Source organism: Mytilus edulis, chromosome 4 (assembly GCF_963676685.1).
Source record: "Mytilus edulis chromosome 4, xbMytEdul2.2, whole genome shotgun sequence".
NCBI lineage: Eukaryota > Metazoa > Mollusca > Bivalvia > Mytilida > Mytilidae > Mytilus > Mytilus edulis.
The window spans coordinates 40659228-40678683 of NC_092347.1; the positions used below are offsets into that span (position 1 = coordinate 40659228).

The following is a 19456-nucleotide window of genomic DNA, read 5'->3' on the forward strand; positions in this document are numbered from 1 at the left end:
CTGTAATAATTAGTTATCCCTTTTTTTCTCCCTGTGGCTGTCAAAATTATTCAAGTTCTGCTCTTAACTCCTACCATGTGATGATATATGAAATATTTGCACTGGACAAACATTAACAGTCAATCAATTCAAGTCAACAAATGTATGTGCAAATAAAAGAAATTAACCTACAATATATATATTTAGCTGCATACCTGGCCAACCTTTTCCAGTTTGAACCCTGACCTCTTCTCTGTTAGTTCTGATATTGAATCTTCTTCATCCTGTGTGATGGAGAGAAAAAATAACATGAAAGTTATGGCATATTTATTCCTGATACAATATCTCTATTTACTATTGGAATTTTCCTTTTCCTTCCTAACTTGTTATGCATTTTAACAGAGTTCATGCACTAATCACCAATCATTTTCTGACAAGTTGTCCAAAATAATATCTTGATGTCCATTTGCTCTGGTTCTGTATTTCACTATGAGATTCTTTGACAAAACCTGGTAGATATGTTTTCTGTAAAGCTGTAATTTGTTTATATGACACTTAATCTGAATACTTCAATACAAAGATGTAGGGTTTCACATACAGCAAAATAATAGGTCAACTTTTGTGCTAGTGTCTGAATAAAACTAGAAGTGAGGTGTGATCTTATGCTAGGTGTGAAAGGCTTCATTTTTATATGAAGAACAGCAATAAGAGTGGTTCCTTTGCTATCAGTTTTGCAAATAAGACTATGGGTCTTTTGTCATAACTTAGCTTGCCATACCCCTTCTTTTCAAATTAAAGGATTAGATTTTCTGTTTTAATCAATACCTGAATACCTGAATAGCCAAGTTTTACTAGGACATGAAAAGTGAATGTTATAATCAGCCATATTAAAAAAAATAAGTTCATATGAACAAAAAATGAAAAAAATTGATAATTAGAAATAATATAATCAAAGACTTCATAATTACCACAGAAAAATGATCAAAGTTGTCTGTTAAAAACTGTGCTACAAAGTTGATATCGTGTTGTGTCATCTGAAAAAATAGAGTTATCTTTCTTAGACTATGAAAATCAAATATCAAAATAATAAACAATCCAAAAAATTGACAGAAAGCAGTTGACAGAATTCATAAAGTTTAAAGATTAAAAGTGTTTGCCATATTTTAATAAGTTCACAAGGAACATCTAGTGGTAAATTGGATGCATATGTAGGACAAGAACATCATGGTTCTGCAATATGAATAATTATGAACTCTGCATGTACCAGACTGACATTCTGAACTTGATTTTTTATTTTGCTAGTCCTCAAGGAAACAGTCTGCATAAATAAAATTTACAGGAAAACATGCAGTCTTAACAATTAACAGGTGCGAGATATGTCATTTGTATAGAAGTTGTGAACAAATCTATCAAACAATTAAATATCTGCCATCAACACCCAATGAAATAATTTCTGTCAGGACCTTCAAAACTTTCATAATTACCATTTACAGTAATGTTTACATCAATATTAAGTCATGTAACTAATGAAAATGTCTGTATTTGTGCATCATAGCAGTATACTGATATACTGATATTAGACAGCAAAATATTTGAGTAAGAGAGTGGAAACTTAATATATCTAATATTCACCGTGTATCATCAGTACACCGGATATAGGTACTAACTAAGCGGGCATGATCGATTTTGACCTTACAAGGTAACGAAGATCTTTGTTTTGCTTTATCAATATTCAATGTACATTTCTCAACATTTGAAATTCCTGCTCCCAAATAATGTTTGCATCGATTTTTTCCTATTCATAAAACAACTTTGATATTCAAATAAGAGCAACTAACTTGTCCATGCGCAAATAGTTGTGAAAGTCAACACTTGTCCATGCGCAAATAGTTGTGAAAGTCAACACCCACTTTCAATTTCGATACAGTTGTTGAGACATTTACATGTTTTATCTGAAAGAAACCTAATACAGGGCAACAGTAATAGTTACCAATCATAAACCTACCTGTGATTACTCCTTCCTTGAAACTCTTTGGGTAATAAACGAGTATGGAAATAAAGTTTTTGTGTGCGGTGTACAACAACTTAACTATGCACCGTACATAAGGATTTATGTGGTCAGCTAAACTCTGTACACAACGCTTCTTTAGGGATAAAATATCGAATAATAACATATGTATGAAAGATTTTAATGCCAATTATTGAAACAGCTATACTTATTACACACACACATTGACCTTTTATCAGAAAGAGAGTTGCAATGAATATAGAATTATATCGGATGAGACGAGAGCCAACTTCTTTTACAAGTATTTGCACATGCTTTTAGTAATCCCTCTTGTTTTGGGTAAATAATGAGACATCTCTAATCATCAACCTACGACCAAATCATTTCTTAAAACAGCAATTATGTTTAGATTGAAGTACATATTGATATTATTTGAACAAAACGAAGATTTTTCGTTACCGTGTAAGATCAAAATCGCTCACGTCCGCTTAGTTAGTACCTATATCCGCATTACGATGATATTGCTCTTTCAAGACTATACCTTGCTTAGTTCTGCTGGTACCTTTTCATCTGACAACTGTAATATTGCTAAAAATACAGAAAATTTATAACATAAGTTATATGTCAAATTCTACATGCAATACGAAAGCTTTTACAAATGCCTTTAACATTTTTAATAGTATGGTAAATTGAGTTATTTCCCTTGCAATGTATAATAATTACTGATAATTTTCACTGGTGCTCTGGTTTTTGGTGGGGGTTTGTATTCCTCAGTCTTTTGTTTCTTATGTTATGTTTGAGTACTGTTGTTTGTCTTTCAGTTGAGTTTTCGTTTTTTGCAATGGTATTGTCAGCGGTTTTTTTTTTTCTATTTATAGTTTGAATCTCCATTTGGTATCTTTCACCTTTCTTTCAATCTTATAATTCATCATAATCAATCATGTACATGTACTTTTAAATCATGATTATTTTTTTTATAAAATTCATACACTTTTATTTTAATCTTAACTTGGGTGAAAGTATAAAATGAAAAAAAAAAGAAATGTGGATTACTTCAGCATTTTGTTAAGAAAAGATTTAAAAATTTTGAAATTTGGTTAATTCCTTAAATCGTTCTTACAAGTTGTAGTAAGATTATGCATAAATATTTCATAAAATAAACCTTACACTCCACTGACAATGCCAAGGACAATAGAATATAGGATCACTATGTATCGCCTTCATGTCCAATGTCTCAGGAGAGACAAAATATTAATCATAAAAGGTCTAACATACTAACCTACATACAACCAACAGAAAAAAGCCTTGAAGTTCTTGATGCTGTCATCTATCACTCTAAAATTTAAATATCAATTAATTATCGACAATTTTTAGAGAAACTCAAAATATTTTATGTAAAACAAAAAATTCTGTTTTTCCTTTCCATATGCACTAGTTAAGTAGACAAGCAATTATGTACATGTAAAGTACATTGTTGATTATCTTAAGTTCATAACTATTTTTGTCTATTACATAAAGTCTCATTCTAAAAGTGAATATGCTAGTGTTCTTCTATTTTATCATAAAAATTCTTGCTATCTCACAAACATACTTTCTATTAGAAGTCCATCAACAGTCAACCACCAACCATGTAAGAATCAAAAAGTGTAGTTTATAAATTAATATTACTGTATGAAAATCAAGGGAGATAATAAACCACATTGCTGTACATACATTTTTACATATAATCAATTTCCTAGTCAAAGAACATGTCATGTATTATATGTTTGAGCTTGGATACTAAATTTAAATATTTTAAAAACACTTGTGAAAAGACACTCTGAAGAAACATGAATTTTCAAGGGGATAAAAATTTGTTGTTTGTCGTGAACATCATATTGCAGGGATAAGCGTTTGTAGTTTTCAGTCGCAGAAAAGGAATTCAAACTTACTGCTGTAGTTCACTGGTTTTTAATACAAATGATCCCACTGCAGTGACAGCTTCCTGTATGTGTTTTGTAGACATGCCCAGTACACCAAATCTATCATACCATTGTGACATACCACGTAACTCACTTAGGTGATACAATAATGACTGGCTTACACTGAAAGTACAACAAAAAGGCAATAGTTAAAGCAGAGAGATATATTTCATAATAACCAACTGATGACAACAAAAGAAACGACACAACTCAAACACAATTGTTACTTAAACTACATGTTGGACAAATAGGAAATTGGTAATACATTATTTTTTGTTTATAAATCATATATACAATTCAATTTGTTTGAAAGTCCTAAGCAGCAAGCTATGAATAGTTGCTTGTGACATGGAGGTGCCTGTCTAATCAGATGTCAATGTAATCTAAAATCAGTTGAGCTTTTAAAAACAATAACAAAAAAACAAAAAAAAACTTATATAAACTGTTATCACAAAATATGGCTCGCCTTTTTGTAATTTTGATTATGCAAATGTTGAAATCAAAATAGCAATTAATACCTTAACATCTTACACAAGTTATGCAAATGTTACAATCAAAATAGCAATTAATACCTTAACATCTTACACAAGTTATGCAAACATTCAAAGTCAATGAACCAAGACTGAGTTACATGGCTAAACAATCTCCATGTAAATAAGATGTGCCAATGCTAATACAACTGCATACCAAATACCATTAACTTATTATAAGTTGTTCTCAAATCTAAATACAAAAATTAACTTGTAAACTATATAAAAGTTTCAAATTCAACGAAGCACGAAGAGGGGGTAGGGCTATACAATCTCCATGGAAACAATACTTGCAAATTTGCATACCAAATATCATTGATTTCACATTAGCAGTTCATCTTAAATTTATCTAATCACAAACTAATACATGTAAACTAAGTTTTAAAGTCATTGGACTGTGACTGAGGGGCGAGGCCATATATTCTCCATGAAAATGAGATGTGCCAATGCTTATACAACTGCATACCAAATATGATTAACCTACCATTTGTGGTTCCCCATAAACTGACCTAATCACAAACTAATACATGATTACTTACAAAAATTTTCAAAGTCAATAGACCATGACTGAGGGGGCGGAACCAAATTATCTCCATGGAAATGAGATATGCCAATGCTTATACAACTGCATATCAAATATCATTGACCTACCAACCGTGGTTCCCCATAAACTGACCTAATCACAAACTAATATATGTTAAATAAGCAAAAGTTTCTAAGTCAATAGACCATGACTGAGGGGGCAGGGCAAAATAATCTCCATGGAAATGAGATGTGCCAATGCTTATACAACTGCATACCAAATATAATTAACCTACCACTTGTGGTTCACCATAAACTAAACTTAATCACAAACTAATACAGTGCTGACGCCATCCTCGACGCCGCGGACGCCGGAAACATAATACCTATGTCTCGCTTTTTGACTCCGTCAAGGAGAGACAAAAATTACTTAGCTACAAACCAGTGATTACAGTAATACATATATGCTGTAATAGACTTACACTTGTAGGTGATTGATGACAAGTTTCTGTATATTTGTATATGATGTCTCTATAGAGATTCCTAGTTTCTTCAATCCCTAAAATATATCATGTATATGTTAATTAAGTTGTTTACTTATCTCCCTTTAATTGTCAATTTTCAATGAATACTTTGGAGAAAACAATATTGCAAATACTTTTAATAAAATATAAAGGAATTATTAAAAAATGACTTTATAGTGAAGATTAAAATGTATGCACACTTATTTCATGATTTTCAGGTGGAACTATATATTTTATTCTGGCGTCCACTTAGCATAGATAGTAAGTTCAAAATTTGAGCTTGAACCAGTGCTACAAAAATAGCTTCAATAGATGGCTAAAAGTACTGAAATAGTTTATCCTTCTGAATCAAAAAAGTCTGTACTTTAAAAAAATAGTCAATGTTAACACATTAAGGTTTAATTTCAGTGTTTACAATATTTCTTTCCTACAAAGTATGCATTAAAATTGATGTTGTAAGGGAGATAAATTAACTCTTATGATAAAACTTGCAAACAATGCATTTTTTCGCCTCACTCAAGTAATAAACCTTATTGTCCGTCCCTATGCCTATATCATCCTGCTCTGTCGCTTCGTAACTCTCGTATCAAGGCTTCAAAATGAGACCATGTATTATCAGCAACGTCACAATGCGAGAGGAGACATTATCAAGATTGTATAGTATAGGTTATCAGTGTTGACATGTATGTTTTGTTATGTTTCATGTAGAAAATTTCTGGTGATTGATGGCAGATCTTTGAGCCATTGTTTAATATAGTCATTTTTTTGTTGACTGCCTCTAGGTTTCATTTGATGTTCTCTCCATTAAATTGCTGACTAGCATTTCCTTTTTTCTTCATTCCCTTATATACTGACCTTGTCTGTTAGTTCATGTAACAGGAAAGACTTAAGCTCCAAGCTAAAATTAAATTAAAAAAAAATAATTATGCAAGTATCATTACAGATAATTCCTAAATGCTTGTACAGTAAACTTTGGTAGGCTTGCTTGCTATGTTTGTATAAATGTTAATTCAATCTTCGTAATAGACCATTTTCAAGTTTGTCGGTCACCGGAAAAAACTTGTCAATTATGCGCACCTTTATGACTTCATTTACCAGATAGAGGGGATCGCCTGTATCCCTTCACTATAAACATTCATTAAGCGTCTTTGTGATCGTCATTGTGCAGGATAAACTAGAAATAATATTTGTTCTCTAGGTACTTAATCACAATTCCCTAATGACAACAATAATAGTGCTGGAAGTCAATTATGAGAACTCAATTTGCTGTATAATTCGTACAATATATCATTACAGTTTTTCAACCACTCGCTCAACATTGGAACGGAAGTGACGACACCCCAAAATGCAAGAAAGATGTTCACTAAAACCAATGTTTTTGATGGAAATGCATCGAACTCAAAAGTTGGCTATTAATATTTATATCTTCAAACAATATATATAGGCATATTTTAACCTTTATGTATCATATTCAAATTTGATTGGACATTACCTCAATTACAATTGTACAATTTACAAACAAATGAAGCAAGCTAACCAAAGTCTTACTTTACATGCATTAGAAATTTAGCTGCAATTACTCTCTTGTTTCTGATTGAGTATAAATCTAATAGAAACAATTCTAAAAAAAATGCTTATATAGTATAAATTCAACAATTATTTGAAAGAGAACATGTAGTAGGAAAATGTAATCTTCATGTAAATTGTACATATGCAGTTTTTAAGATCTGAAATAAGTAATTCAAGTAAAAACAGAAAATATTTCACTCTTATAATCATTAAATAAAGAGTACAACACAAATATATTATTTCATTAATTTTTTCAGTTTAAAGTTCTGTAGCAATTTAAAAGTTTCAATTTCTAGATTATTTACCCCCAAAAAATCTTTATTAAAATGCTAATGTTGTGAAATAACAGTGTTATTGCAATTCACAGTGTGTTTGTTTTGAAGAGTCAATAATATCATTTTCTTTGTATTCATTCATTTCCCTGCAAGTAATCTATTATTGAAGGACACCATACTACTCAAAGAAAATTATCAACCTTTGGCAAGTAATCGAAAAACACCATCACACACTTGTAAATGGAGTGCACCTTTTAATTTTTGCAAATGATATTTCTTATAAAGAATTGATATACCATATTTACAGTGTATATTACTTGAGCCTATCTTTACCTTGGTATCCCAAACAGCAGTAGTTCAAGGAAATCATTGCTGACTGTACCACTGCCTGTAGCCTGCAAAAGTATAAATTATCATCTATTATTCCAGATAATGAAGATTCAATGAGAACAAAACCATATCATAATGTTATTGTATACAGTAACTATTACTTATCAAATAAGTAATAAAATATTTTCCCTTGTAAAGGAGATATATCAAAAGACTATTAATTTGGTAAACTTAAATAATCCTTTAAAACAAGGCATATTTCCCATACGGTTTATGTTACGGCATTACTTCTATTTTGATTTCATTGAATTTTGGCTGACAGAGAATAAGTTGATTTGATTTTTTGTGTTTTAAAGCCGTAAGCACCGCATTTAGGCTATTTTGTGGCAGACAGAAAATAAGGGTAATATTAGTAAAGTTCGAACTTTAAATAAATGAAGAACGCATCCATGGTACACAAATGATGGGACATAAGTAAAGAACTGCAAAAGTGACACCACCCAAATTCCAACTTGATCTGTGTTTTATGGTTACAAACATTGTGTGTAAGTTTTATAACATTTTCTTGAGCAAACTTAAGATAGAGAACAGAAATTAATTTTGGGAAGTACACCAAAATATAAGATGTATAAGTTAGAACATAATTCCTGTGCCAAGTCAGCATTCTAGTCCTTAATTTATCAAATTCTAACTTTGAAAGAATGGTGCAATTGTATAAATTACTAATAAATGCATAAAACTGAAGAAAAGCTTTCATTCCAGACATTAAAACTTGACATCATCATATTACATACATGTATAATGAAAGTTACAAAAAATCCATTCCAACTCAATGTTAAGAAAACATGAATACAGCAATGGAAACCGTGATGTAGAAGTGTACACTTGTTGTGCTCTGCCATATTCAAGAGTTCCACAAACTGTTGTAGTTTAGACAAATGTCTTTACTTGTTCTCTACACAAAAAGGTTAAGAAAAATATTTTTTCTCAGATGCATTGTACATATGCCCTACCCCCATATATGAGGGGTGGCATAACAACAATTTAATCATAACAAATCTGTGAACAATGAGTTACAAACCTTTTTTTCTTGCGCAAATTTTAACAATTTGGAGTCCATCTCCATTAGTATATCTTCCCAGGATTCTGACATCTGTTGTACTGTTAACTGTAGGTACTGAAAAAGTAAGTGAATATGTCTTTATAAGCATGGTATATTTTTTTTGAAGATATGAATAAAGAGACAGTAATGGTTTAAGGTCAAGTAACAGTAAATGAACGCCGTCTAGCGGATTCCGCGAAATATTGCAACGTTTTGTATGAATTACGTCCCTTTGACCAGATTTTGCAATGTTAAAATTGCACCCGGCGACTTCTCGATGGGACAACGTCAACGGTAAATTTGACGGAAAGTATGTTACTTCTAGGAGAATGAACTTGTTTTTCTAAAATTAAAAATTGAAAATTAAAGTGAAAACAGTCATGAAGACGATCTTCAAAATGAAAATCAGGTGTTTGACTGGCGTCATGAACGTAGGGTGGAAGAGTTTGTATATCTGCCGACCAGTTAAAACAAGTGTGAAAACTGTTGCTCACTACTATTTCTACATAATTGTGATGAGAAAAACAGTATGGTCTCGGAAGTATTCTACAGTATATGTAGTATGTCAAAACTGTCCTTACAAAAACCCTATATTCACTGGGAAAAGACATCGTCTAGCAGAAAATAAGCAGAAGGGGGTGCAAGTCTGGGACATTAATACTAAAGTTAAAACTATGTATTGTACGGTAAGACGATATATCCCATATTTTGAAAATTATCACACCAGTAGGAACAAGCAAAAATGAAAAGGAAATGAACCACATAAACTAATACTGGTCATAAATTCGCCGCTGCTGTCAGTCAGTCATAGATGGCACTAAACTATAATACACTTAAATTAATTAACCTTGTTCACAGTTGGAACAACAGTTTAATATTTATACACAGTTTTTAAACTATAACAAATTAAAAACAAACAAAAATGATGTTTCACAATCATTAATCCATCGCTACGTTTTGTATTCTAACGTTGTTTTTTTTTTTGTAATGGTGTTTTCTTTCACGTCCGCAATTTCGATGTTAAAAATAGAACACAAATCTTTAAATAGATACATGTATAAATAGTATACATATGGTTTGAAGATTTATACATGGTTGGTATCCTAAAAGTATTGATTCGTATGGTTGTCTCCTCATAGGAAATTGTTATATATATATATGGGTAAAAATTATCCGAATAAAAAAAGTGTACCCTAGCTGAAAGTAGCATCTCAAATATAAAATAGAACTGTTCTCTCTATTTCACTCATAAAACTTGAAGGTTGAGAATGAGATTATATCGATCATCTCTATATCATACAACTACTATATATATACCTACTGAAAAATATGCACAGTGTCACAGACTTTCAGTACTTAAAGTAAAATGTAAATCCCGTAAGTAGTTAGTACTTTAATAAGACAGCAACCAGACAATAACACAAGGCCAAAAGAAAATTAAAAAGGAAAAGACATCTTATGATATGCATTTGTAAGGGGGGTAGGGGTGGCAGGGGTCCTGATATCAAAATGCAGGACTTTAAAACATGAAATCCTGAAGTCCCGAATTTCATAGAATGATAAATCCTGCCATCCAGAAAGGATCAATCTCGAAATCCCGTGCTTAAAAACACCCGATCCCGGAGTCCCGTTAAAGGCCGCCCCCCCTCCCCCCCCCCCCCCTCTAAAGAAACCGTTTTTTTTTCAAATGTGGGCAAATCCTATATCGGAACAGAGAAAAGTGTAAACAGATGACTTACAAGATAGTCTAAGAGATTTATGAATTGGTTACCCAAAAAATGACAAAGTTCAACTATCTCTCATTAGAGCAAATATTAATAAAGATCAAAACTCTGACCACATGCAAACAGACAGCAAAGTGAAAAGTTCTAGGATTCAAACTGTAGATGTTTTGCGGAATAACTATAAAGGGGGACAGACGGACGGAAGGACGGGCGACCAGACGGAATGACGGGCGGACAGACGTACAGGGGTAGTTGAGGGGGGCATAAAAAATATAGCTTCAATTACATCTTTTATTGCGTCAACTTGTAGACAGTAACCCTGATGATTTCTATTTTTAAGTTTTTAAATTTTTGCGTTCATGTACTTACAATGTATTTTTGTCTGAATTAGTTATTGTTTTAGATATGTATATTTATTATGAACATACATGTATCATAGTTTTTACAACATATAATTTCTGTTCAAAATGTTCCATAAAAGAGGGTCTGATTTGGGTTTACGGAATACAGAATAATGGACAAAAATTGCAGAAAATAAAATGGAAAAAAGAAAGAAAAAAAAAAGTATAATGGGGTGCTAAAATATAAAGAATAAAGAATATTGGTAATACTAATAAAAATTAACGATAATTATCCAGACTCTTACGATAAAAAGAATCTATCAATACGAAACACATAATCATCGTGCAGAATCAACACGTTCTTCGTTGGAAATTATGAGCATGATAACTTGACATTATGTAACAAAAATTACGACTTCACGAATTTTTATGGTTTTTTTTGGCAAAATGTTGGGTTTGCGTCGCTTTTACAGGGAAAACGAAGTCGGTGACCATATTTTTTTTTGATATCATCTAATTCGTAAGACAAAAAGGAAGAAAATATTAATTTAAAAAAAAATTCTATGGAGCGGTTCACGTGATTTATACCGGAAACCGAAAATTGTAGAAGAAAAATATAGATTTCCCCTATATATTCAATGTAATTTAGTACCCTCTCGGATCATTTTAAAAATGGATTTTTCATGAAAACGAAGTCGGTGACATATACTTTTTTTTACTTTTTCTGATGTATATTTTCAATATCTAGTTGAGTTCTAAATTTTTAAAAATCTATGGACTAGTTCATTTACTGATCCTTGACCTTAACATAATTAATTTTCTTATCTTCTTGTACAGTTTAGCATTTTCAAATATCTGTTTCAAAATACAAGTTCAGTGTATCATTTATGTCTGACCAAATGAAAAAAATGTCACACAATTTTTTTTTTGTCAGACAGAACTGTTAAGATAGAATATATAGTAGAAACAGCAAACCATAAAACAGTTTGGCACAGACTGCAAGTTTAAAATATGTGACCAGCCACGACATATCCAGGCTTATGGTAGTAGAACGTCATTGTGAGAAAAAACGCCGTTAACTATATGTGACTAGCCACTTCCAGGCTTAGGAGGGTACATTGTCTAAAATTTGCTTTTTGTATATTTATCAATATAATATTCCGAAACAAAACTCTCTGTCATGTTATTATGACATATTTGTTGTAATAGCAATGAAACGAGTCATTTCGAATACCGGTATGAAAGTGAGACTGTTATAGACGACTTTTATTTATTGAAGGCACTAATATATAAAATACAAAATTATTGTATTTATTGGCTCTTAGTAATGTTCAATATATAGCGTATTTGAATAAAATTTTAAAGAATTAGATTTACTTCAATACAAACAATTCTTAGCTCTATTTTAGAACATGTAATTTAAACTTGTTGAAATGAAGTTAGTTTAAAATTTGTCAAAGTAAGCTTTAAGAATTCCTTCTTATAATTTAGATTTATTATGCATGTCTCTATACATAGTATGCGACGCGTAACAGTTTATAAGTAGGTGTTCTCTTACATGCATTTGCTACAGTGCATTTGTTATGGATATATTTCAGACTCCATTTATGAAAGAAAATCTATAGAGCAGAGAATTTTAATTTTTGTTTGTATCAATTTAAAATGTAGATTCAAATATTTTTCACTTCAAACGAAAAAGTAAAACTTCTTCAATGATGTATACCGGTAGTCCGCAAAAAAGAAGCCAAGGAAAGTGGAAATGTCATGGCGGGTCACATATTTGTTAATTTGAATGGACATTTGTTTAAGTTAAGGGGCTCGCGGGTCTAAATCATTTTTTTTTATTTATTATAAGATTTCGCTATTTTTTTTATAGATGAACTTTATCTTATAGCTAATAGAAAAATAAAATAAAAAAGAGGGGTCACTAATCATTTACGCTCGCAATTTGCCTTGGAAAGAACCATACATTTTTGTAAAGGTACTTTTTTTCTGTTGAACTAATAGAGGAAAAAAGGGGTAAATATCGAAATAAAAAAAAGAACTTAATTACAGAAATCGCTTAAATTTTACACCTATTTAGTTAATGTAATAGCTTATTTGAAAAATAATAATAAAAAAAATAGGTCACCGATGAGTAAAAAAAGATATTTCGATTTTAATGCCAAAAAATTGCATTTTTGCACCAAAGGGAGATAATTTGGAGCTTTTTCAATGACATAAACATTTTAAAAGTCATCTGGGTCCAAACCCAATTGATTTTTTTAGTCATTTTTTTGTATCATATCATATAGTAATAACTAAAAGTACAATAAATAAAATTTGTTATGAAAAAAACAAATGTTTAATTTTTTGCTAAAAATTTTGTACCCACGAGCCTCCTTAAGTGTATTTCATTTGCACCATATTTATAGAAACTAGCAAGACAAAATTGATATTGGCTTTAAATGAAACCAGTACACTTTTTGAATTTCAAAAGCTAAACCAAACTAAAAAATTAAATTAGATATGTTTGAAATGAATCAAATTATTTGTTGGCTCCATCTTGTCCTACCATGAAGGATGGATCTATACAAGACATTTCTCTCAAGATATTGAATTCTTCTCTACAAGCCAACAGAATCCAACTAAAATTTTCAAAAAATTGAGCTTCATGGCTTGTTGACCCAAAGGTTAATTGTGAAGGATGATAAATCATATAAAAATAACTAGAAAGCTTTCCTACAAAGACTATTTTATTACAAATCATAATGGGAAAATTTTATATTTTCAATAATTGAAAAGAAGCCACACTTTTAAGCCAATATATAATAAACACTTACAGCTATTAATGATGCCACCTGTCCACATTTCAGTGCTAACATTCTTAGTTCTTTGTCTCTTGAAGCCACCAATGAGGTGTTGTACTGCAAAAAAAATGTTTTTCTGAAATAATTTTTACCATCATTTGTTATTTTAATATTCTGTTACAACATGAACAGGAACCACACTTATGTAGATTTATTCATTTTCACAAGTACTAATTTTGTGGATCAACGAAATCTTGCATCTTTGGGATATTTTTTTATTTCAAAGTTTTGTCAAAGTCTGACAGGGCGTATGACATTTGCGCCAATTTTAAAAAGTTTCATTCTTTCATTTGCGCGGATTTCATTTTTTCATTTGTGCAGATTTTTATTTGCTCCTAATTAGATTTACAGGTAAGTTCATACTTTCGCATGTACAATACCTATGATAAAATCTTATAAATTTTGTTCACTTAGGTTTAATAAATAAGGTAATCTTTATTGCACATTAAAACGAGCCGAGGAGTCAATTCTTTACTCATCGACGGTTATACACATTGGAAGGTCAGTGTCCTGAACCATAAAAAAAACATATCTTACTGATGAACCATAATATTGTGAAAAGCTACAGTTACCACGAATTCAGCTGACTACTGTCAAACCACAGAACAAGCATAATCATGTGGTAGATGATCGAAAGACGAAAGCTAAAGAACTACATCTACGGTCAAGGAAAAAGTCTGAAGATGTATCCAGTAGGCCTTCTTTTGTCTCCCTGTGGTGAGCAGGGGACAACAGTTATATACATGTTATGATTGAAAATTCATAACATTTGTACAACTGGCTAACAGAAGAGGTCTATAATGATAAATGAAAAATAACATGACTTGGATAGTGAGTTGTCTCATTAGCACTCATACCACATCTTCTTATATCTATTCACCTGTAATTTACCTGTAAAAATAATGGCGCAAATGAAAAAGGTTTTTGGCGCAAATGAAATGCAGATCGTTGCAAATGCAAAACGCCGGTCTGATAACCCAATGGCAAATTTATACTTTGTTGATCATTAAAATTCATGATTTACCTGTACCCACAAAATCAATGAAAATTGGTATACAACAAATAATAATGAATTCACAGTATTTAATCTTTTTTTATTGGTTTGTTGTCTAAGAATCATACTATAAAATTACTCATCAAATTTCCAACTTACCTAGTATATTTTTTAAATACAATTCAATATAAATTTTAAGACATGTTTGAAAGTTCTTAATAGTAATGTTTTATATCATTATTTTTTTCATTCTTTAACGGTTCTACATTGCATTTTTGTGACAGTCAAGATTACATTTTTCCCAATTTTTTCAAAAATGGAGAAATATGAATACTTTCATATAACTAACACAAAAGATCTTAAGTTAAATATGCAGCTATTGATTAAAATTTATTTTGTATTTAGCTGTGAAACAAGAAATTTGGATGAGACAATAGCATGGTACAAGTATAAAGACCATACTAAATCAGAAAAAAAGTTTTTCATTTGAATTGTTTTCCAGGACAAAAAAAATAATTATTTTTATATGTTTGATTAGATTGAAGAAAAGAAGAACAGGGTTCTCTACAAAATGCTAATTAAAATTTATAAACCAAGAATGTGTCAATAGTACATGGATACCCCACTCACAGACACACTATCATTTTCTATGTTTAGCGGATTGTGAAATCGGGGTCAAAACTCTAATTGGAAGTAAAATTAGAATGATCATATCATAAGTAACAAGTATACTAAGTTTCAATTTGATGAGACTTAAACTTCATCATAAAGTTTACTCTGAAGCTGGACAAACAGACGTACAGACAGATGGACGGAAAAACAAATGGATGCACAAACTGAAAAACATAATGCCCATAGTAGGGGCATAAAAAAAATTGCTGTGTGACGAAATACGTAAACTGCAATTATTTTTATTTGTCTAATCTCACAAATGCATCTAACAATCTTACAGCCACTTTTAACAACTTTTATAAAACTTACTGTCAATATTTTAAACATGCTTTTGTCATCTGACTCCTGGCTGACTTCAGCAACTATCACCAGACTTCTCAGATCCTGTGACACAGCAGCTGTATGGATTTTATCAATCTGAAATGTATAAAGTATTTTCTCTAACTCTTCATCAATTTATCACTTTCCACACCCATTGTATAACAAAATTTAATCAATGTGTGGTTCGTTTGATCTCAGTTCTTCATTGGTTAAAATCTGACTATGACGTCGAATTTTCTTGCTTTCCTCTGAATTTCCTATTGTGACGGCATGAAAAAAGGCGACCATGCCTGATGACGTCACATAGAAAGAACACATCTTGTTGCAGATCATTTGAAAAGAAGGAATACATTTGCCTGCATATTGTTTGAAAATCATTAGAGAAACAGATTCTACCACCAAATCTCGTGTAATACGATATTTATCCACTCTCGACAGTTAAATTTTAAAGAGGAATTAAAAGTGTAAATAAGACAGTCAACACTAAAATTCTTCCTCAAAATAAGAGTTGTTGAACAATGTCAGACATTACAGACCTTACCTTTCATTTCTATGGAGGCCTTGTCGAGTATTTTATTATGCACTTAATCAAAATAATGATGTATAAGCCACAAGATAAAGCAAACCCTACATCGATTTCAACAGTTCTGAGAAAGTAAGAAAATCTGCTATCAATACTCAATGAAATCCTTATACTCACTGTAACACCATTTATTTGATCTACTGCCATGACAACAATTGGATAAACACCATAGGCAAACATGTGTATGTCTTGTTTTCCACAGCTAGCTATCAAAAGGTTCAACCTGGCAATTAAAAACTTTATCATGCATTTTGCAATCAACAGATACAATATACTTGTTGTAGTTAAGATATAAGACAATCAAAAATATTGAGATGCTCAGATCAACAACAATGAAATTTCATTGAAAATAAAAATAAAATGAAAAGAGAAAGAAAAGAAGAATGTGTATGAGAATATTATTACTTGGATGGAGAGTTGTTGTCTCATTGGCACTCATACCATAGTTTCCTATATCTATGAATATCCATGCTAAAGCTTGAATATATGCATTGTTTACTGTGGATTCAATAATATTCGTTGGATACCAATTTTCGCGGATTTTGAGGGTACAGGGGAACCACGAATTTAAATATTCAACGAAATACCAATTTTCTGACGGCATGTATGCCAACTTTGCCAAAACCCCGAAAATAAATATCCATGAACATGCAAGTTTTACTCAAACCACGAAAATTGATACCCACGAAGTATGTGAAAATATTCATGAAAGCATTTGATGTCACTGCTAGTTTTTATAAGAGTTCAATTGATCTATTCTAACTTATTTTTGTGCTGTGTGTTATTTTCATATTTTTCCTGTTGTTTTTTTTAAATTTATTTCTAAGGCAAACATGCAATTTTCCAAGTTATAACTCCATAACTCTGAGCAGTAAGTGATTCACCGCCCAGATTACATCTCTGTCTGGGAGATTTTGTTCTTAGTAATGTGTATGACTTTGATAACATTTGCATGAGGCCAACTTAAGTAAGAGTGCAAAACAAAGCAGTGTGGAATTTCCCATGTTATAAAGGAGCATTACTCTAAAATGGTATATGACTTACTGCCCAAATCAAACTCTGTTTTGGTTCTTAGCATTGTGTACAAGTTTTATAAAATTTGAATGAGTAAAACTTAAGTGAGAGTGCAGAAACAAAATTGGGACAAACAGAACTTGGACAGAAAGTCAATGTAACATTTAATGCCCCTTTACCTGTTGGCCCACACATACAAAATATAAATCCCAATCAAATCTAAAAGAGGAGACATCTCCGTTTTGCAATTTTTAAATAAAGTCCTGATGAAATACACCTCCTTTGGACATCTGATATGTGTGTTGTTATTTGTATTTGGAATATCTTTCCCTTGTTTGTCAGAAATACTGAATTTTCTCCTAAAAGAAGTTTTTCTTCACCCATTAAATCAGAACCTTGCATTTTACAAGAAAGAATTACGGTAGTTAGATGATTGAATTATCTAACATCAGAGAAATCATGGACTAAAATTGACTAATAACAATATACACAATTCATATATGAGAAGAGGGGAAATCAAGTTGACGTTGTGGTAGGGAGTGAAAAACTGATATTGAGATTGTCAAGGATTGGCTATGTTCTTTTAACCATACAATTACCTAACTTCTTTACAATTACCCTAAAATAGGAATTAAAACAAACAGTGCAACATGAGGTATTATATATCTTACTCTTTCTGATCTTTTAACTTTTTACTGTCTTCCACATTTTCTTCTCTGCAAAAAATGCGAATTCTAATATATATTCAGTAAGAAAACAGAATTAAAAAAGAATTACATTAATTCCTTTTGTTTATGCGGATTGTAAAATTGATCATGGTTTACTGTTTGATTAATGGCAATGTATTTGAAAAAGTTATTTTTGTTTGGAATTTAATTTAACATTATGAAAAGCATTCTGTATTACGAGACCTGCAAAACTGGCACACAATGCATAATATGTTAATAATGTGTTGTGCTACGATCCTTCCAGGAAATATTTTTCTACTTTTCAAATATGCATATATATAATAAAATTGAGAATGGAAATGGGGAATGTGTCAAAGAGACAACAACCCGACCAAATAAAAAACAACAGCAGAGGGTCACCAACAGGTCTTCAATGTAGCGAGAAATTCCCGCACCCGGAGGCGTCCTTCAGCTGGCCCCTAAACAAATATATACTAGTACAGTGATAATGAACGCCATACTAATTTATGTATTTATTTTTTATTCTTTCATTTAATACAGAATTCATTATCATACTTTCCATTATTACAATGTTGGACATTTATCCTTAAGAATATGGAAGTTACAACTTACGATGCAGTTCCTTTAGTATTCAGTGGACTGTAGCTGAAATCATAATGATATTTATATAACATGCATTATACAATTGATAGAACTTTTCCTTGCAATGATGAATGAATTTACACAAAATAACCAATTACCTTGAACTATTAAGCGGTGGAATTTCAAATTGTTAACTTTGATAAAGGGAGTTGGTTTCTCAGTTTCAAAATAATTAACTTTTCAAAACACTAGTTTATATTGATAGGGGATTAATAAAGGAATCAAAAAAGCAAAAAAATATATAGGACAATGTGCTTGTTTTCGAGAAATTAGCCAATGAAATTTTGGCCAGAAAATATTTTCTCTTGACTTTTCATAGCTTATCATTGACAAGTTTAAGTTGTCAAAAACTATTTAAAATAATTAAAATTTTACAAGACTTTTACAGATGGCTAATCATTATACAGGTAAAAGATTTATAAAAAGAAAAATGGGGGTCAATGGGGAAATATTTTTAAGGCATTCAAATGGATAAAGTTAGAGGATTCCGAAAATCTGACAAAAATCCCAAAACATGACAAGTGAACTTCCTTAAAAAACCAATCAAACTCTAGGAGCTTAATTTTTAGCTTGATTTTTTTTTAAGGTAACTCATATCTAATCTTTTAATTGAAACTATGATATAATCAAACTAGGGGCTCTAAAGAGCCTGTGTCGTTCACCTTGGTCAATGTGAATATTAAACAAAGGACACAGATGGATTCAAGACAAAATTGTGGTTTGGTGATGGTGATGTGTTTGTAGATCTTACTTTACTGAACATTCTTGCTGCTTACAATTATCTCTATCTATAATGAACTTGGCCCAGTAGTTACAGTGGAAAATGT

General features: G+C 31.1%; 1 protein-coding gene across 2 annotated transcripts in view; it reads right to left on the reverse strand.

Moving 5' to 3' along the window:
• LOC139521867 (anaphase-promoting complex subunit 4-like) overlaps positions 1-19456 on the reverse strand; it is a 79494-nt gene that overhangs the window by 53976 nt on the left and 6062 nt on the right. For both annotated transcript variants that reach the window (XM_071315531.1, XM_071315528.1), the window contains exons 5-18: positions 18600-18632; positions 17970-18014; positions 16402-16507; positions 15690-15797; positions 13688-13771; positions 8780-8875; positions 7702-7763; positions 6380-6422; positions 5483-5559; positions 3919-4071; positions 3267-3322; positions 2529-2575; positions 948-1013; positions 195-263 (exon numbers count right to left, since the gene is read on the reverse strand). In XM_071315531.1, coding sequence (XP_071171632.1) covers positions 195-263; positions 948-1013; positions 2529-2575; positions 3267-3322; positions 3919-4071; positions 5483-5559; positions 6380-6422; positions 7702-7763; positions 8780-8875; positions 13688-13771; positions 15690-15797; positions 16402-16507; positions 17970-18014; positions 18600-18632 — 1045 coding nt within the window. The remainder of the gene's footprint in view (positions 1-194; positions 264-947; positions 1014-2528; positions 2576-3266; positions 3323-3918; positions 4072-5482; positions 5560-6379; positions 6423-7701; positions 7764-8779; positions 8876-13687; positions 13772-15689; positions 15798-16401; positions 16508-17969; positions 18015-18599; positions 18633-19456) is intronic.